Raw genomic sequence first — 20,602 nt, forward strand, 5'->3', positions numbered from 1 at the left:
CACTTTAGGTCTCATGGTTCAAATCACTGCCATATCTACTTCCAGGTATCTAAAACACTCTATTCCTTCAAAGTTCTCTCCATCCAAATTCCAACTCCAATTAAACAATCTCTTTTCACTGCTGGACTTAAAAACCTTACTTTTCTTTTTATCTACTCTTAACTTTCTCCTTTCACACACCCTTCTAAACTCAGACACCAACTTCTGCAGTTTCTCACTAGAATATGCCATCAGAGCCATAACATTAGCAAACAAATGACTTGACTCCCAGGCCCCTCCACCCCCAAGAAGACTGCATACTTGCCCTTGTGTTCCAAGACTCTTACATTAACCTCCATCACCACCTCAGCCATAAATGGATTAAACAGCTATGGTAACGTCACACTCCAGCTGCAAATCCACCTTCACCTGGAACCATTCAAACTTGTCTCTACCAACTTGTACACATGCCTTACTCTCTTAATAAAAACTCCTAATAGCTAACTCCTAATAGGTTTCCTCCAACACCAAATATTCATAACACCTTCCACAGAACATCTCCACTAACACTATCATATGCTTTCTCCACATCCATAAATGCCACATACTTAACCTATTGCTTCTCTAAGAATTTCTCACTCGTATTCTTCAAATCCTTTACACTTCTGAAACTACACTGTCCTTCCCCAATATGATGCTCTATGCACGCCACCAACCTCTCAATCACCACCCTTCCATACATGTTACCAGATACACTCAATAAACTTATACTTCTACAACTGAATGCTAAACCTTTGTCCCTCTTGCCTTTACACAATGGTACTTTATAAGCATTTGTTCAATCCTCAGGCACCTCACCATGATCCAGACACACACTGAAAATCCTACTTCAATCAAGAATACAGTCACCAGAAATTCAACTGCATACCATCCACTCCAGTTCCCTTACAGACATTTCATCTCACACAAGGCTTTTACCACCTTTCTTTTTTTTCACCACACCACTTGCTATGCCTCTCTCACTCTGCATACCCATCTGATCCAAACAACCTTCATCTGCCTCCCTATCATCAAACACATTCAACAATCCTTCAAAGCACTCACTCCTCCTCTTCCCTTCACCACTGTCTGTTACCACTTCCATATTTGCCCACTTCTAAAATGTTCCCATTTGTTCTATTTTCTCACACTATCAAACTCCATCCAAAATATTTTTTTGTGAAGTTTGTTGATAATCACTCACCCCTACACTCATCTGCTTTCTTTTTCAACTCATGCACCTTCCTCTCTTGTACATCTTCCATTCACTCGAATGCCTTCTCTGTAAACAATGCCCATTAACCTCTTTTCTTTCACCCCACTACTCACTACCCTTCTTCATCAATCCATTTCCCATCTCGCGCATACCACATGCTTCTCTCACACATGCCATCAGTGCTTCCCTAAACATCTCCCATTCCTCATCCACTATCCTAGCTTTATTTACTCTCACCTTTTGTCAATTAAAATCTAAATATCTCCTGGTATCTTTTCATAAAAGCTTCTCACCCACATTTCAAGTCATGTTCATAATAAAAATGTTATTTATAAAACCTTATGAAAGTTAAAATACAAGGAGGGGAGGGTTTCTAGCCCCCCGCTCCCGTCCCCTTCAGTCGCCTTCTACAACACGTGAGGAATGCGTGGGAAGTACTCTTTCTCCCCTATCCCCAGGGATAAAACCTTATCTCACATGAGACTCATATCACTCATAACTGTGTCTTTAAATTTCTACATACACTTGACAAACCAATTCTGCCATGGTTACTTTCTTTACAATGTATGAGAACAAAGTGTACAGGAGTGGGTGTTGTACATCTCTGTAGGTTATCTTCACTATTTTCACTGGTATTCTGATAATTTACGGAATAAGAAGATGGAAACTTCCTCACCTGTGTAAAACCACCAAATATAATTCTTATCTCATAAATCTTTTCACCAGCAAGAAATCGAAATAATTCTGCATGGACTTCCTTACTTTAACTATGAGAAGAAACAGATACTAATATGACTTACTAACTGGCATATTTTGATGATCTAGGCCCTACTGTTTAAGAAATGAGTATAGAATAGGATACACTACCGAAAAAAGAAAACCTTTAATTTTTTGATTATCATCCATTTAGTTGTACAGTACTAACAGCCTGTTCCAAATTTTGAAAATGGCATGCATTTATTGAGGAAAAGCATGGAACAAGCAATCTTGAGTCAAAAGCTGATAGTCTATCACCATGTATAATCAGAACACAAACCTCCTAAATATTCATTCAGGTAATCACTCTTCATCTTAAACACAGTGTTTTTTTTTATAAAAAACAAATGTTTCACTTACCTAATCTCAGATGCTTAAGTTTTTCATCTGATGATGCAGAACACAGTTGGTAAAATATGTGGTAATTCCTTTCATCTTGTGCCTTTAAAAGATACAGGAATTTTTGCTGTATTACAGATGTTTGATTTAAGGACCATGATTTTAGTTCAATACGGAAATTCCACTTTATTCAATTACACATCTTTTATTATCAATAACACAAGTAATTGATTCAACCGAGGTAAGACAAGACAAATCTGTCTGAACTTTACCTGAAACACAACACGGGATTTTTCTAGAAGATACGTTCTCATATTGGCGCCCATTATATTATACTTTTGAGTGAAATCGAGCTCAATGTATTTTCCAAAGCGTGAGCTATTATCATTTCTTGTAGTTTTCGCATTGCCTATAGCCTAAGGAAAAAGAAAGAATCAGCAAGACATTTTCTTTACTATTTACTACAAACAAAAACTCTTCCTTCCACACCCCTCAATGTAAATTAAGTATAATGCACTTCAATAAAAATAATACAGACATCATATTCAATGAAAAAATCAATCAGGCTATAAAATCTTATTTCACTTAATACTGTTTCCAAAACAGAGAAGTTTATCTATTAATTCCCACCCAGCTCTGGTGTATGGAAATGAAACATTATTTTCCCAGGTCCAGAGAGATGAAAATAGATGTAGGTGAAAGAAATAGATTGGAACTTTACAAGATAGGCACATTAGGTAGTAGTAATTGGTAAGAACATTACGTAATAGTTTCTGAAAACACTGCATTAGCATTGACCTCTGCCAGTAGCCTGTTAAGGATGACGAACTAAAGGCTAAAAAGTGGCACTGGAGTTCACCAGTTATGGAGACTCTTTTGCCATGGCAACCCCCTTGAGGGAGTTCCAGAAAGGAACAGGCATCAAAGACAGATAAATAGATATATAGATAGTTAGATAGCAGTTTAGTTGAGTGTACACTGCTAAAGAGATGGACATATGCAGTGAGTGAACTATCTAGGGATTATGAAATGAGTAAGTCAAAGGAACAGAGGAGAAAAAATACTACCCAGATATCTTCCATGTGTCACAGAAGGCAACTGAAAGGGGTAGGAGAGAGGAGTTGGAATTTTTTTCTATATACTCACTTTAATATGTGAGAACAGAAGGATAAGCCAAGTGGATACTTTTTCAGAATCTTCTCTTCATGTTACCTTGCTAAGGTAGGAGAAGGAATACAGATGCAACAGGTTTATAATGTATGTGAAGATGGAGATGTGAACGAGTTGTTACTTTCCTCTGACATACTAAATTGGTGTATTGTTTGAAAAATCAAATATCTACATTACTGTGAAAAACACTATTTACTTTAGCACACTTGTCACAAGTTGTGTGCGAATGAAAGGATAGGCTGTAAGCACTTGATCGATTCCATGTAAATGGGAACAGAAAAAGAAAATAGACACGGATAGAAAGCCAAGAGCATCTGGCATACCACATTCTACTTTAGACCTTCAAGAACAGAAAAGTGCTTCATCTCTTCCTACTAACCAAGTCAGTGGAAAAGGACTGAAGATGTACAGAGAAGGGCTCAAAAAATGAAAATAAAAAAAAAAAAAAAGAGAGGATTTTTGAACTACCTGACTTCCTTACCACTAGAACTGTGCACTAACAATTGCAAAACATTTCAGCTAATCAAATATCATAAATCTATGGTGAGAGAGAAAAATATACTATCTTCCTAAAATAAAAACTTACTCCCTTTTTCCTTACCTCCATGATAGGATTTGAAGCCAGGATCTTTTTCTCAATTTGCGTCTCAGAATCTGAGCCACCAACACTGGCAAAATATCTCATTGCATATTTGGCTGATACGGTCTTACCAGCACCTGATTCTCCTGACACAATAATGCTTTGATCTTTGTTGTCTCTGAGGAAAAACATAATATTAGCTTGGTACTTAATCTTTAAACTGTAAAGTTATTTTTTCACCTTGTATTAGCCATCAAGAAAGAATACCCAAACCAATCACAATCATGCTTATCTAATCAGAACTCTAAAATCAATTTAAAATCAATCTACTTTTCATTTAACTTTCCCAACTGATATTCAAATCCCTTTCAATATCCTTTCACTCTGCTTGCTTATCTACTCTGCACCATAAGACTTTATCAACATGCTAAGAATTACTTTTGACATTTACCATGGCTAATTCAAATAATTTCAATGCTAATCAAATCACAGCCAATATGGTAAAAAAAGGCAGGCCATCTGTCTATTTCCCTAAAAAAAACAATGAAGCATATGACAGGGAGTCAAGTTTCCAGCATGCCTCTAAAAGTATACCAAATCAATAACTTGTCATATGTGTTTAAAATATGAAGCAAGTACCTCAACCCCTCTGGACTCACAGGAATATCTTGATCACGTGCAAAATTGTGATCCTTTCCAACATGTATATGTCTGTGTATGTATATATGTATACGTTGAAATGTATAGGTATGTATATGTGAGTGTGTGGACGTGTATGTATATACATGTGTATGTGGGAGGGTTGGGCCATTCTTTCGTCTGTTTCCTTGTGCTACCTCGCTAACGCGGGAGACAGCACCATATATATATATACATATACATATATATATATATATATATATATATATATATATATATATATGGATCATAGGGTGGGGGAGGGGGCGAAAATTCTGGGAGCCTTGAAAAATGTGTGGAAGTCGAGAACATTATCTCGGAAAGCAAAAATGGGTATGTTTGAAGGAATAGTGGTTCCAACAATGTTGTATGGTTGCGAGGCGTGGGCTATGGATAGAGTGGTGCGCAGGAGGATGGATGTGCTGGAAATGAGATGTTTGAGGACAATGTGTGGTGTGAGGTGGTTTGATCGAGTAAGTAACGTAAGGGTAAGAGAGATGTGTGGAAATAAAAAGAGCGTGGTTGAGAGAGCAGAAGAGGGTATTTTGAAATGGTTTGGTCACATGGAGATAATGAGTGAGGAAAGATTGACCAAGAGGATATATGTGTCGGAGGTGGAGGGAACGAGGAGAAGAGGGAGACCAAATTGGAGGTGGAAAGATGGAGTGAAAAAGATTTTGTGTGATCGGGGCCTGAACATGCAGGAGGGTGAAAGGAGGGCAAGGAATAGAGTGAATTGGATCGATGTGGTATACCGGGGTTGACGTGCTCTCAGTGGATTGAATCAAGGCATGTGAAGCGTCTGGGGTAAACCATGGAAAGCTGTGTAGGTATGTATATTTGCGTGTGTGGACGTATGTATATGCATGTGTATGGGCGTGGGTTGGGCCATTTCTTTCGTCTGTTTCCTTGCGCTACCTCGCAAACGCGGGAGACAGCGACAAAGCACAAAAAAAAAAAAGAAAATGAGTGGATGGGCCATTCTTCTTCTGTTTCCTGGCGCTACCTCACTGACGTGGGAAACAGCAGTTCAGTATAATAAATAATAAATATATATATTTATATATATATATATATATATATATATATATATATATATATATATATATATATATATATATATATATATCCCTGGGGATAGGGGAGAAAGAATACTTCCCACGTATTCCCTGCGTGTCGTAGAAGGCGACTAAAAGGGAAGGGAGCGGGGGGCTGGAAATCCTCCCCTCTCGTTTTTTTTTTTTTTTTTTTTTTTCCAAAAGAAGGAACAGAGGAGAGGTCCAGGTGAGGATATTCCCTCAAAGGCCCAGTCCTCTGTTCTTAACGCTACCTCGCTATTGCGGGAAATAGCGAATAGTATGAAAAAAAAAAAAATATATATATATATATATATATATATATATATATATATATATATATATATATATATATATATATATTAATGAGGTAGCGTCAAGGACAGACAACGGAGCCTTAGAAGGAAAATCCCCACTTGGCCCCCTTCTCTGTTCCTTCTTTTGGAAAAGTAAAACAGGGGGGGGAGGATTCCCAGCCCCCGATTCCCATCCCTTTTAGTCACCTCAACGAAACACAGGGAATGTGTGAGAAGTATTCTTTCTCCTCTATCCCTATCCTTGTACCTCCACCTCTGACATATATATCCTCTTTGCCAACCTTTCCTTACTCATTATCTCCGTATGTGCAAAACATTCCAGCACACCCTCTTTCGCTCTCTTAACCACAATCTTTTTATCACCACACATCTCTCTTACCCTTTCATTACTTAATCAAACCACTTTCCACTGCACATTATCCTCAAACATTTCATTTCCAACATATCCACCCTCCTTCACACAACCTTAACTATAACCAATACCTCCCATCCACATAATATTGTTGGGACCATTAGTATTCCTTCAAACATATCCATCTTTCTGTTTTCTCTTTTAGATAAGGACTGTGGTTTTGGTGCATTACACATGACGACTTGAGAATGAGTGTGAGTGGATGTGGCCTTTCAATATGTTTCCTGGAGCTACCTCGCTGATGCCGGGGGCAGCAATCGAGTGTGGGGGGAAAAGATGAGAATGTATATGTTATCTTTTTTCTTTTCCTACAAGCATTTGTGATGTTTCCTGTGGGGCAGGGTGGTATCGGGAATGGATTAAGGAGAGCAAGTATGAATATGTACATGTGAATGTATATGTATGTACATGTATTTATGCATAAATATGTAGATGTATGTGTATGTATAAGCATGTATGCATATATATGTATATGCATGTGCATCTGCACATACCAATATATATATGTATGTGTGTGGACGTGTCTTTCTTCATCTGTTTCCTGGCACTACCTTACAAACACGGAAAATGGTGATAAAGTATGAAAATGAATTTATCCATTTTTGCCCTCCTAAGTAACATTTTCTCTTTCTACACATTCTTCAGTGCTCCCAGAACCTTTCCCCCCTCCCCCAATCCCATAACTTGCTTCTGCTTCCATGGTTATATATACATATAGGATCAATAGGTCTAGCACCTACACCACTGTCTCTTCACGTAACTGTAATCTTCCATGCTTGCCTGATACCAACCCCCCTTATGCAGGAAAAACATCAGAACGTATTAGTGAGTAATGAAACCCATTCATGGTGACCATTCAATAACATTTAAAGTATTTTGTTAACAAACTCCAATAAGTGTACACATGAAAACACAGTACAGAATCGTCATCTAATGAGACTTTTAGTGCTTGCTGGGAATAGAGTCCCCTTTACTATGGAAATCTGAGACTTTTAGTGCTTGCTGGGAATAGAGTCCCCTTTACTATGGAAATCTATCATCATTTATAACAATTCTGCTAATACTAGCCTTTTCTAGGACCATAACTCCCCAGTATAAATGAAAGACTCCTGTATTTGGTTATTCATATCTAAATCCGACATGAAAAGCAAGAGCAACAACAGCAAAATAAATATAACAAAGCAGTTAGTCTAGCACAACTACAATCTGCCTTATATAATGTATTCAGATTAATACCTTTCCATTTGTGTAAATGCCTCTTCCGCAACAGCAAAGATGTGAGGATCAAGGTCTCCCATGGAGTGGCCTCGATAAGCTCCAATAGTGTCTGGGCCATAGATGGGTAGCTCTTCATATGGATTGATTGCCACAAGAACAATTCCTGAAAATCAAAATATCTACATAAAGCATGCTTTTCTTCATTCTTATTTTCTTTATATACAACTACGACTGTATACAGCAGTACTGGCAAGCACTAAACAATCCCCAACAAAGACCCAGTCTTGAATCATTCCAACAGGTAAATATCCATCTGAAATTGCACTCTCTAAACACTATGAATGAGTTAAACTTCCTCACCTATTTTCTGGAAATGCCCATCTCTCCAAAAATTCTAAGCTCAATCCTTCAATCCTTAGCTCTCGTGTACAATGCAATAAAACCAGTGCCACTCTCTCCAAAGCCTAGCTCCAGACATCTTTCAGTGGCTCACACCTGATCACTTCATAAGTGTACCCTAGTTCAGTCCACTGACAATATGTCAACCCTTGTATACATCACTTCAATTCACTCTAATCTTGCATATTCAAGCACCAAACACACAAAGAAAATTTCATTTTATCCTTCCATCTCATTCTTGGTTCCCCCTTCTCCTTGTTTCCTCCACTTCCAACACATATATCCTCTTACTCTGCCAATCCTCACTCATCATTTCTGTATGTACAACCATTTAAGCATATCCTCTTCAGCTCTCGAATACATAACCTTAGAAACATAACTCCCTTTTACCCTATCACTCATCCCTTATTCAATCAACCTGCCTCACACCAAATACTGTCTTTAAGCATTTCATTTCCAACACATCCCCTCTTCTGTACTATTTCATCTATGGCCCATGCTGTGCATCCATACAACAACATCAAGAATACTATATCATAATACATACCCACCTTTGTCCAAACAGAAACATTCTTTTTTCAAGGCTCCAATCATGGACAAAAGTCCATGTCAAGGCTGGGCCTAAGTTGAAATATAAAGAAGTTAATGAGAGAGAAAAAGAAGAGACAAGGGAAAGTATTTAGGAATTCTGAGGAAGTGAAAAACCTCTCTTAAAAGGTACCAGGTCATAATTATTGGGAAAGACATGAAAGGGTAGAGAGTTCCAAAGCTCTGAGGTGCACTCAGGACTTGCCCATCCTATGGCTTACTTCAGCTCCCAAGGTTTCTTCCACTGCCACATCCACTGCACTTCCCATAGGTTCTCTCCATTCAATTCTATAATCCAACTAGTCTAATGAACTGGGGTGAATAAAACCCCTGCAGGAAAAAAAAAAAAAAATACAACACATATATAGCACTCCTAGATTATGGTGTTGATTATTTGGGGCTCCTAACAAACAAGGGAGGGCATGCTTATGCCCATCATGCTTATGTTTTTACATGGTTGAATTCTTGTTTTGAAACTGAAAACAGGGAAACAAGTGACATGAAGAAAGAGATACAGAGGAAATTATATTTTGGTGCTACTGAATTTAACCTGGTTACTACTTCCCCACTCTAAGATGCTGCACAGGTCTCAAATGAGAGAAGAAATATTCAGTAGAAAAAGGAATAAATATTAGAATGAGGAGAGGAAGGGAAGAGTAGCTGAAGCATGTGACATGATATCAACAGCAGAAGAGGGAGTGTTGAAATGGTTTTGACATGTGGAGAAAATGAGTGAGGAAAGGTTGACAAAGGGGATATATGTGTCAAAGGTGGAGGGAACAAGAAGCAGGAGACCAAGCTGGAGGTGGAAGGATGGAGTGAAGGAGATTTTGAATGATTGGGGCCTAAACATACGGGAGGGTGAGAGGTGTGCAAGGAATAGAGTGAACTGGAACAATGTGGTATATCAGGGCCCACGTGCTATCAGTGGACTGAACCATTGTATATATGTATATAAACAAATTAATTAACAACCATGGAGACATCACACACCCCTGCCACAAAGCGACATTCACTGAGAACCAATCACTTTCCTCTCTTCCTACTAGTACATATGCCCTACATCCTCAATAAAAACTTTTCACTGCTTCTAGCAACTTACCTCCAACACCATATACTCTTAATACCTTCTGAAGAGCATCTCTATCAACTCGTATCATATGCCTTCTCCAGGTCCATCAATGCTACATACAAATCCATCTGTTTTTCTAAGTATTTCTCACATACATTCTTCAAAGCAAACATCTGATTCACACATCCTCTATCACTTCTAAAAAAACACTGCTCTTCCCTAATTTGATGCTCTGTACATGCCTTCACCCTCTCAATCAATACCCTACCATATAATTTCCCAGGAATACTCAACAAACTTACACTTCTGTAATTTGAACACTCACCTTTATCCCCTTTGCCTCTGTACAATGGCAGTATGCATGCATTCTGCCAATCCTCAGGCACTTCACTGTGAACTATACATACAGTGAATATCCTCACCAACCAGTCAACAACACAGTCATCCCCTTTTTTAATAAATTCCACTGCAATACCATCCAAACCCACTGCCTTGCTGGCTTTCATCTTCTGCAAAACTTTCACTACCTCTTCTCTGTTTACCAAATCATTCTCTCGGGCCCTTTCAATTCACACACCAATTCGACCAAAACATCCTATATCTGCCACTAACATCACACACATTCAACAAAACTTCAAAATACTCACTCCATCTCCCTCTCACTTCACCACTACTTGTTATTTCCTCCCCATTTGCCCCCTTCACCGTTGTTCCCATTTGTTCACTTGTCTTATGCATTTTATTTACTGCCTTCCAAAACATCTTTTTATTCTCTCTAAAATCTAATGATACTCTCTCACCCTAACTCTCATTTGCCCTCTTTTTCACCTCTTTTTCACATGAAATCAACAGCAGAAGAGGGAGTGTTGAAATGGTTTGGACATGTGGAGAGAATGAGTGAGGAAAGGATGACAAAGAGGATATATGTGTCAAAGGTGGAGGGAACAAGAAGAAGCAGGAGATCAAGCTGAAAGTGGAAGGATGGAATGAAGGGGATTCTGAAGGATTGGGGCCTAAACATACAAGAGGGTGAAAGGTGTGCAAGGAATAGAGTGAATTGGAATGATGTGGTATACCGGGGTCAATGTGCTGTCAGTGGATTGAACCAGGGCACGTGAAGCGTTTGGGGTAAACCATGTAAAGTTTTGTGGGGCCTGGATGTGGAGAGGGAGCTGTGGTTTCCATGAATTACACATGACAGCTAGAGACAGAATGAAAACTAATGTGGCCTCAGTTGTCTTTTCCTATAGCTACCTCGAGTGCACGCGGGGGAAGGGGGTGCCATTTCATGTGTGGCGGGGCGGCAGCAGGAATGGATTAAGGCAGCATATATGAATATGTACTTGTGTATATATGTCTGTGTATGTATATGTTGAGATGTATAGGTATGTGTATTTGTGTGTGTGGACGTGTATGTATATACATGTGTATGTGGGTGGGTTGGGCCATTCTTTCATCTGTTTCCTTGCGCTACCTTGCTAAAGCGGGAGACAGCAACAAAGCAAAATAAAATAAAATACATACATATGTGTATATGTTGATATGTATGTGTATATGAAGTATATGTGCATGTATGGGCATTTATGTATAAATATATGTGTATATAAGTGCATGGGCCATTCTTCATCTGTTTCCTGGCACTACCTCGCTGATGTGGGAAAAGGCAATCAAGTATAATGAAAATATAATCATAAGAATGAATAGGGTTAGAATTTGTTGAGAGAGGATAGGTTATGGAAAGAATAAACAGAGTAGGCAACAGAGTAGAACCCTGAGGAGCACCACTATCTTTAGATAAGATTGAGAAGTTGCTCCATCAACAGTTACACCAATATATTGGCTTCATTAACAACTACTGCAATGGATCAGCCAGGGAGGCAGCTATGCAACTGAGAGAGAGAGAGAGAGAGAGAGAGAGAGAGAGAGAGAGAGAGAGAGAGAGAGAGAGAGAGAGAGAGAGAGAGAGAGAGAGAGAGAGAGTGGACAGGAGAGGAGAGAGAGAGTTCAGAAAGCAAATACTTTTGAAGTGTTATGGGCCATGACAAAAATTTCACTAAAATCCCTGAGAGGGGAGGATTAAAAGTGTAGACCGGAGAGATCACTTGTGTAATGTGTGCTGCAAAAGCCAAATTGGTTTTGAGAAAGAATGGAATGGGATCCCAAGTGTTTAAGAAAGTGCAAGTTATGGCAATAAGTAAAAGTGAGTTAAGGAAAACTTCAATGACTTTGCAGTTCACAGAAGAGCAATGGGCCAATTGTTGGAAGGAATAAAATATCTCATGTTTAAGGAATGGACTACAGAAAAGCATTCTTCCAAGAAGGAAAAATCTGAGATATTTAACAGAGAAAAAATAGATGAACAAGGTTCATAGGTAGTTCAGAAGCATACACCATTAGGAGTTATGAGGTTTGTTACCAAGGATTTACATCATGAGATATATTCAATCCACTGAAAAGAAGACCAAAAAGCACCTCATCAATTGTAATTATGTAGTGTGTAGGCCCCCTTGATCAAACACAGAGATTTTAAAATCTTGCTGAACCAAGTGCAATGTTATCTCAGAAGGGAAGAAAGTCAATGTAATGACAATTAACAAAAACTGACTGAGATGCAGCCCTGAACTAAACACCAGTGTTGCTAATGAGCATGGTCTGCACGATACTACAGAAAGTAATCAAGAAATACCAATACATTTATGAAGATCTCGCAAGAAGTGAAACAGTGAACAAAAGATATTTCCGAAAAGGAATCTAGGAAGAGTAAATGTATGAAATAACACAAGAACTTTCAATAGATACATTCCAAAGATAATAGATCTGAAATTTTTTTTGCATGAACCACTTCACTGTATAGGAAAATAATATTCAGGACATCAAGAGAGATAATCAACTCTAAACAAGTTAGGCATATCATCCAAGTTGGGCATATCATCACACTGTTTCTGGACCTACATAAAACAAAATAGAAAATTATCAGAAATATACAAAAAAGATAACAACTTGCCATTAACTTACTAAGAAGATTAATTTCCTTTTTTGTTTTTCTAATAATCAAGAAAACTTACCACAGTATGTGTAGATAGCATTGTGGTTGCAGAAGCGCACTTGCAGATTGTAAAGTACAGCAGGTTCATGGAGGTAGGACAGCGAAGTGAGGTCATTTTCACCTATGAGAATGTCGGGATTCCGCAAAGGTGGCAATTCTTCATCACTTTTCACCTTGAACTCATTAGTCTGAGGAGATTTCATATGAGATTTTATTTGTTGCAAATGATAAAAAGTGTAATACTGCAATGATGTTATGGTATTTGAGCACCAGGCAATCTTTAGTTAACACATTACTCAATTTTGAAGGTCAAGGATTTATGATGTGCAACTCAACCCACAACAGCAAAAGAGACCATACATCAGACATTTTCACACCATGCATCTCCTACTAGGTAAAAAGCTTATATAAAGCACATGAACAATGCTTTAATCTTTTCTTCATAAAATGTCAAATTCACAGTAAATTTTGCTGAACAATACTACAACAGTAAGAAGTGTTTGAAGCCTTTTGCAAATTACACCATATACCACTGCACATCTCATTCTATCCAACTTAAACCAAGAGCTTCCAAATCAAAATTCAGCATGCAAGTCCTCATCAGCCTTGATATCCTTTCTGTCACTGGTTTACTGTTCTAGCTCAAACCTTTGCTGCTCAGTGATCTGCCAAATATTACATAAATTTCTCTTGCTCCGCATGAGAGAAGCTCAAGTGTTTTCTCATTGGTATGTATTTGGTGTTGATTTCAAGGACTTTTGAAACAATTCTTAATCTCAAATTCACCTCATGTTTGTCAATTATACGAGATTCGTACCATACAGCTGAAAGTTTACTGTTATTTCTTCCTACTGTATGATTAGTAATCATATTCAATATGTTGAACTCTTCTCTGTGATACTGCAAGGTGTAGCGATGTTTGGGCATTCTGAATGCACTATGTTGGAGATCATATTACATATGAAGTCTTCATAATTTCTGAAAATCTTCTGCTTGACTTTCTTATCTATTCAATTAAAATAAACTTCAACACAATGAAAATTTTCTTGCGAGCAACTATGATCTGCAACATTTCCTATAAGTACAAGACTATGAATATCGTCTCACCTATTGGATGCCATAGGTTTTTAGGGAAAGATCTCAAAGTTTTTCAGTTATCCAGTATATTCCTCAGGTTTCATTAATTCATGGTTTAAAGAAGAGTAAAATAACTATGTTAAGAATTTTAATCTTGCAAATTAAAATTACAGTGAGTCATTTAAAGATTTAAGTCATTTGATGTTAGCGAGTCTTTGGTTGACAAACCCACATGTTCTTCTAACTTAGCACACATATTAATATGGAATCCACATCTCACTGTTTATGCAATCTTTTATTTGTTTTTTATTGTTTCAATGAAAGATGCACCGCTATTTTTTCTTCAATCAGATCTCCTGTGTGAGGGAAATCATGTATGATTGAGAAATATGTTAACACAGTTTATCGATGACTATGAGATACTTTTTCAATGGATCTATGCTTTTGTTTGTTGTACTTGACAAGTTTCTCATAGCATTGCCAAAAAAAATTTTCAGCTCCTCTCTGAGTAGGATGCACTTCTTCGCCTGTCTAGAAATATTCTGGTGTCATTTAATGTTGCTGCTTAAGGTCAGAGTTATTCAACTTTTGATCATCTGAAGGACAACATCTCCAATGACACAGATCTCTTTCATTGGGAAACTTAGTTGTCTGTTCACAATAAATGCAAACCTATAGACAAAAGTAAAGGGCTGAGAAAATAAGGCATACCAAGCACTGTAAACATACACAAGTGCTACCAATTCTCTAGAGTAGCTACAATATTTGAATAAAAACTTTTACATCTATCAATCACCATCATCTCCATTCCTAATTCTGTGTTAAAAGGGAAATATGGAATTCCATGATTATGAAAGTGCTTCTTACTTATTCACTTTCTACAATAAGTTAATTCATCATGCAAAACCAACTTTCTATTTTATTTCCTATCCACTGGCTGAAGCTTACCCACTAAAGAGTCGCATGCAAATTGCAGGCTGGTGGCTATACAACACTGCTCTAGGTCATACTGCTAGCTCCCATGCTATCAGTCATAATCTCTTGGAAATTCTCTCAATATGCATTCTCTCTAAAACATCCTACAATGAGCAATATAGGGTTTTTCCAGAAGTCTGGATCTATAGGGAAAACAGACATAATATTCTTTCTTAAACAGACACAATGAAGTATCAGTTTTTGATATTTCAGAAAAGAAAATACCCAGATAGGACAGTATGATAATCAAAGGAAAGTGAAACTGGAACAGCTAAAAGTTTCTGGAAGAAGCCAAAAAGAGGTTACAAAAAAAAATCAGAATGCATGCTTTCAGATCAGAGTTCCCAACTTAAGAGATGTTCACAAAAACACCTCTGTTTAAGAACCAATATGTATATGGCAGTTAATGCCATTCAATTTCAATACTAAATAAATCAAGAATATATTGTGAATTTTTCCCTATGCATCCAGACCTGCACAATGACTTGAGAGGGGTTCCGCTCCTAAAATATCAACTACACTAAGAAATACCAATGAATGCACAATGCTTATATCCTGTCATAAGGAGAGCGACTATGGCTTTCAACATGTGCTATAGTTTGTGCTGGTGATCTCAAACCTGACTGACTATAAGAGATCAAACTTTTCCCATTAAATAAAATACAGTAACCAATAAGAAACTCAAACACTGAACTGGGATTTCAAAGGTAACAGATATACTATACTATCATACTAATATTGACACTAATGTACTAAAAATGTATATTTCATATTGGATTCTATGCTTTAACATTTTGTCTAGTGCTCAGTGAAGAGTCTCTTGGACCTGAACTAGTGTGAGGTTGTATACAAACTCCAAGATTATTCATAAAAACTTTTTTACTTGAGTATAATAACAGTATGATCTTTATACACACTGATTCCTCTACTGCTGAAACAACCAAAATAACAGAGCAGTGGCTCAGGGCTCTCTCTTTGTGCAGTTTGTTTCAGAGCAAATATTACTCCTATAATAAATCATCTTCAGGTCTGCAAAATAAGAGTGAGTGCTCAAATTACAGAGGTATAAGTTTGTTGAGTATTCCTGGTAAATTATATGGGAGGGTATTGATTGAGAGGGTGAAGGCATGTACAGAGCATCAGATTGGGGAAGAGCAGTGTGGTTTCAGAAGTGGTAGAGGATGTGTGGATCAGGTGTTTGCTTTGAAGAATGTATGTGAGAAATACTTAGAAAAGCAAATGGATTTGTATGTAGCATTTATGGATCTGGAGAAGGCATATGATAGAGTTGATAGAGATGCTCTGTGGAAGGTATTAAGAATATATGGTGTGGGAGGAAAGTTGTTAGAAGCAGTGAAAAGTTTTTATCGAGGATGTAAGGCATGTGTACGTGTAGGAAGAGAGGAAAGTGATTGGTTCTCAGTGAATGTAGGTTTGCGGCAGGGGTGTGTGATGTCTCCATGGTTGTTTAATTTGTTTATGGATGGGGTTGTTAGGGAGGTAAATGCAAGAGTCTTGGAAAGAGGGGCAAGTATGAAGTCTGTTGGGGATGAGAGAGCTTGGGAAGTGAGTCAGTTGTTGTTCGCTGATGATACAGCGCTGGTGGCGGATTCATGTGAGAAACTGCAGAAGCTGGTGACGGAGTTTGGTAAAGTGTGTGGAAGAAGAAAGTTAAGAGTAAATGTGAATAAGAGCAAGGTTATTAGGTACAGTAGGGTTGAGGGTCAAGTCAATTGGGAGGTGAGTTTGAATGGAGAAAAACTGGAGGAAGTGAAGTGTTTTAGATATCTGGGAGTGGATCTGTCAGCGGATGGAACCATGGAAGTGGAAGTGGATCATAGGGTGGGGGAGGGGGCGAAAATTTTGGGAGCCTTGAAAAATGTGTGGAAGTCGAGAACATTATCCCGGAAAGCAAAAATGGGTATGTTTGAAGGAATAGTAGTTCCAACAATGTTGTATGGTTGCGAGGCGTGGGCTATGGATAAAGTTGTGCGCAGGAGGATGGATGTGCTGGAAATGAGATGTTTGAGGACAATGTGTGGTGTGAGGTGGTTTGATCGAGTAAGTAACGTAAGGGTAAGAGAGATGTGTGGAAATAAAAAGAGCGTGGTTGAGAGAGCAGAAGAGGGTGTTTTGAAATGGTTTGGGCACATGGAGAGAATGAGTGAGGAAAGATTGACCAAGAGGATATATGTGTCGGAGGTGGAGGGAACGAGGAGAAGAGGGAGACCAAATTGGAGGTGGAAAGATGGAGTGAAAAGGATTTTGTGTGATCGGGGCCTGAACATGCAGGAGGGTGAAAGGAGGGCAAGGAATAGAGTGAATTGGAGCGATGTGGTATACAGGGGTTGACGTGCTGTCAGTGGATTGAATCAAGGCATGTGAAGCGTCCGGGGTAAACCAAGGAAAGCTGTGTAGGTATGTATATTTGCGTGTGTGGACGTGTGTATGTACATGTGTATGGGGGGGGCTGGGCCATTTCTTTCGTCTGTTTCCTTGCGCTACCTCGCAAACGCGGGAGACAGCGACAAAGTATAAAAAAAAAAAAAAAAAATGAAATTAAGCACCAATCTATTTACCTAAAATCTAAAAATAATTGTAAATTTCTTTGAAGACCACCATTGTTTATGATCGACTAATTTTTCCTTTAGGACATAATTAAATTTATTCCTTAAGCTACAGTCAGCCAAACACAGAAATCATAAAAATTTCACTTTGTACCATGAAAATAGCAAAATAACTTATGTACCTCTCCTTGGCAAATATATCACTTGGACATGATATGGTACAAACAGACAAGACATAAAAAGCCTATTTCATACTCAAATTTCAAGAGTAAGCACAAATCCTCCTGAAAACTTAGAAGTATGGCAAAGTTCATACCTTCTCAAATTTCCTTTAAAATTCTTTGTCACTAAATGGCACTAGGTATTGATCAAAAATCTATGAAGTTCTTCTATAATCTCCATAGAATGTTTATAAGTGTTAACCTTAACAATTCTGATACTAAGTATTCTCATCATTCTGTACATTTTTTTTCCTTTAATTTCCTGTTTTCAAAGTTCAGAGCACAATTTGCAACACAACCATTTACATGCAATTTACTCATAATTTCACATCTATAAAAATAATTCATATCTAAATCAATCATGTCTTTCACCATAAAGTTTAACAATTCAAAGAAAAACATGCATATATTCATTTTCATAAACTACACTAAAGGTTTCTCTACAAGACAGCAAAATAAACTGATACAAGAAAAAAAAGCGGATGCATATATTCATGTCATATATCTCTTGAAAACTGCTGATAAAGCAACAGACTTAGGGAAAAAATACAGACAGTGACAAAGAAGTAAAGATCATCATGTCACTACAAACTGACAAACCTCTACTGTAAGTCATGTGCACAAAGCCATTATGTGGACAAAACTTACGCGTTCAACCCCCTGCATGAAACAGGGCGTGACCAAAACAGAACGTCAGTCCAGGAAGGAACCACACAGCAGAACCATGATGAAAAGGAATTATTTGGAAAACATAGTCAATACCAATCAAAGGTGAAATATATTCAAAGCCTTTAAGTTACTGAAAAAACACTAATGAGAAGAAAAAAATTAGGAAGAAAAGCTTACATGCTGTAGACAAGTGTTAGTTGCAACTTGTATTTCATATTACTGAAAAACATTATTTGTGAACTGTATATTGAAAATCACACTACTGCTCAAAATGAAACTACATTAGAGAGACTCTATGGGATCTGGCAATATATGTATCAAATTAAAGGTCTTTCTTTCTAATGCACACAAATACACAACAAAAAGAACACAAACATTAAAAACAGGTACTGTTTCTGAAATTAAAAGAAAACTCAGAGCCTCCTCAATACAATAAGTTACCTTAAAAAGGAACCTGGGAGTGATACCAAGAAATACAAAAGTACATCTCTCTCTAACCAATTTTGTATGGACTTTGTTAACCAGAATCTATGTAAAGAAAAAACGTCAGAATGAGAAATGATTCAGATAATGGAAATGCATGCAAACTTTGCACTTTTCAATGGTGCATATAAAAAGACAAACCTGCAGCAGTCAGTCATGGGCAAAATCAAACAATTAGTCTAAAAGATGATGTGTTAGAATGAGCATCTACCCAATCTAACCACATTTGCCTAGGCTGAAATTAGTATTCTAACTTTTTCTATTGTTATATTTCAAAAAAACTATACTTTCCACCAAATTTCAAAATAATAATCAGGTGGTCAATATTGTGGTCCCTAAGTTTGTACAGAAATTTTCAAGTTCCAAGCACAATGGTGCTTAAAAAAAAAAAAAAAAAAGGGGGGGGGGAAACCAAATTTGAATATAAAATCATACCCAGGTCCATACCCTTAGGGTTCCCTTAGTTTGCAAAGTTTCAAGTTTCTAGCTAGCACTGTCATCAAGGTATGGTGCTGAAACACAAATACACACCAAATGTAAGAAATCATGACAAGGTGCACACCACTGGGATTCTCTTATTGTGTAAAGTTTAAAGTTCTTCACTGTCATCATCACAGAGCTATGGCACAAATACCTACATAATCAGGCTACTTGTTTAGGGCAGATAATCTCAACTATGTATATACAACCACTCATTTCTTTTTAATCTTATTGCCTCTCCCACATTAGGAACAAATGAACAATAAGCTCATTTGAAAACAACCAAACTAGCTATCATGTATAAAAACAGACCAGATCATACCATTCATAGCAAAGCCCCACGGACTATTTTATAGTTTACCTTGACCACTATGCCACTTCATGTACCTGGTCAAGCCCAGTGACAGTAGGCTGCCTTCTGTGCACCATACTGATCCAATTCAATGTACACAATGCATACCTATTGCCCTCCTAAGTGTTCATGCCCCGATACCCAACAGCCTCCATCACTCCATCCTTCAATCTACATGGTCTCAAAAATATAACTACATATTTTTAGAGGCCCTTTTCAAAATGAAATACTTTATCATGGTCTCAAAAATATAAGTATGTATTTTCCAGAGGCTCTTTTCAAAACTAAATAGCTTACAAGTCAAGGATTTGTGGCTGCTAGCATTTGACCAATCACCCTTCATGTAAATATACACAACTTAAGCTAAAACAAAAACCAATGGCAGAAACACTGCCTATCCTTCCCTTTCACATCAGCCTATGTAAGTTAAACTTGAGCTCAAGACTCTCTCACTAGCCTCTACCCCACCCTTCTACCTGACCTGGTCTATGTAAGAAAGGTAAAGCAGTGGTACCTGGCCATCTGTGTAGATGACAGTCACCAGGCGGTCTTTGTAGTCCTGGGTGAGTTCGGCGCACCGCCACACCTGTTCCGAGTCCGGGATCCATACACGGGCGCCCTGTCCATATATAAACAATTATCAACACAAAAACACATGTAAAATATATATTAAATCAAATTAATTATATAACGAACTTCCTAGCTACCATAAGCTAGAGCAAAATAATGCATATACAGTAAAACAATAGATATGAATGGGAGAGATCTTACACATGCCAGCAGAGACTCACAAAAAAAAAAGGAAAATATCAGGAGGGAAAGATTTACAAAAAGTGTGTATGTCATAGATTAATAATAAGAAAAATATTGTTCTGCTAACAAAACAGGATACT

General features: G+C 37.7%; 1 protein-coding gene across 9 annotated transcripts in view; it reads right to left on the minus strand.

Annotated features, from left to right (window-relative positions):
- didum (dilute class unconventional myosin) overlaps positions 1-20,602 on the minus strand; it is a 245,874-nt gene that overhangs the window by 145,688 nt on the left and 79,584 nt on the right. For 6 of the 9 annotated variants that reach the window (XM_071659554.1, XM_071659556.1, XM_071659553.1 and 3 more), the window contains exons 2-7: positions 20,224-20,328; positions 12,905-13,073; positions 7,799-7,943; positions 4,101-4,257; positions 2,602-2,745; positions 2,351-2,432 (exon numbers count right to left, since the gene is read on the minus strand). In XM_071659554.1, the coding sequence (XP_071515655.1) occupies positions 2,351-2,432; positions 2,602-2,745; positions 4,101-4,257; positions 7,799-7,943; positions 12,905-13,073; positions 20,224-20,328 (802 nt within the window). Of the gene's footprint in view, positions 1-2,350; positions 2,433-2,601; positions 2,746-4,100; positions 4,258-7,798; positions 7,944-12,904; positions 13,074-18,373; positions 18,386-20,223; positions 20,329-20,602 lie in introns of all 9 variants that reach the window. The other 3 variants (XM_071659552.1, XM_071659551.1, XM_071659549.1) reach the window with 1 other exon arrangement.

The sequence above is a fragment of the Panulirus ornatus genome, chromosome 68 (assembly GCF_036320965.1).
Source record: "Panulirus ornatus isolate Po-2019 chromosome 68, ASM3632096v1, whole genome shotgun sequence".
Taxonomy (NCBI): domain Eukaryota; kingdom Metazoa; phylum Arthropoda; class Malacostraca; order Decapoda; family Palinuridae; genus Panulirus; species Panulirus ornatus.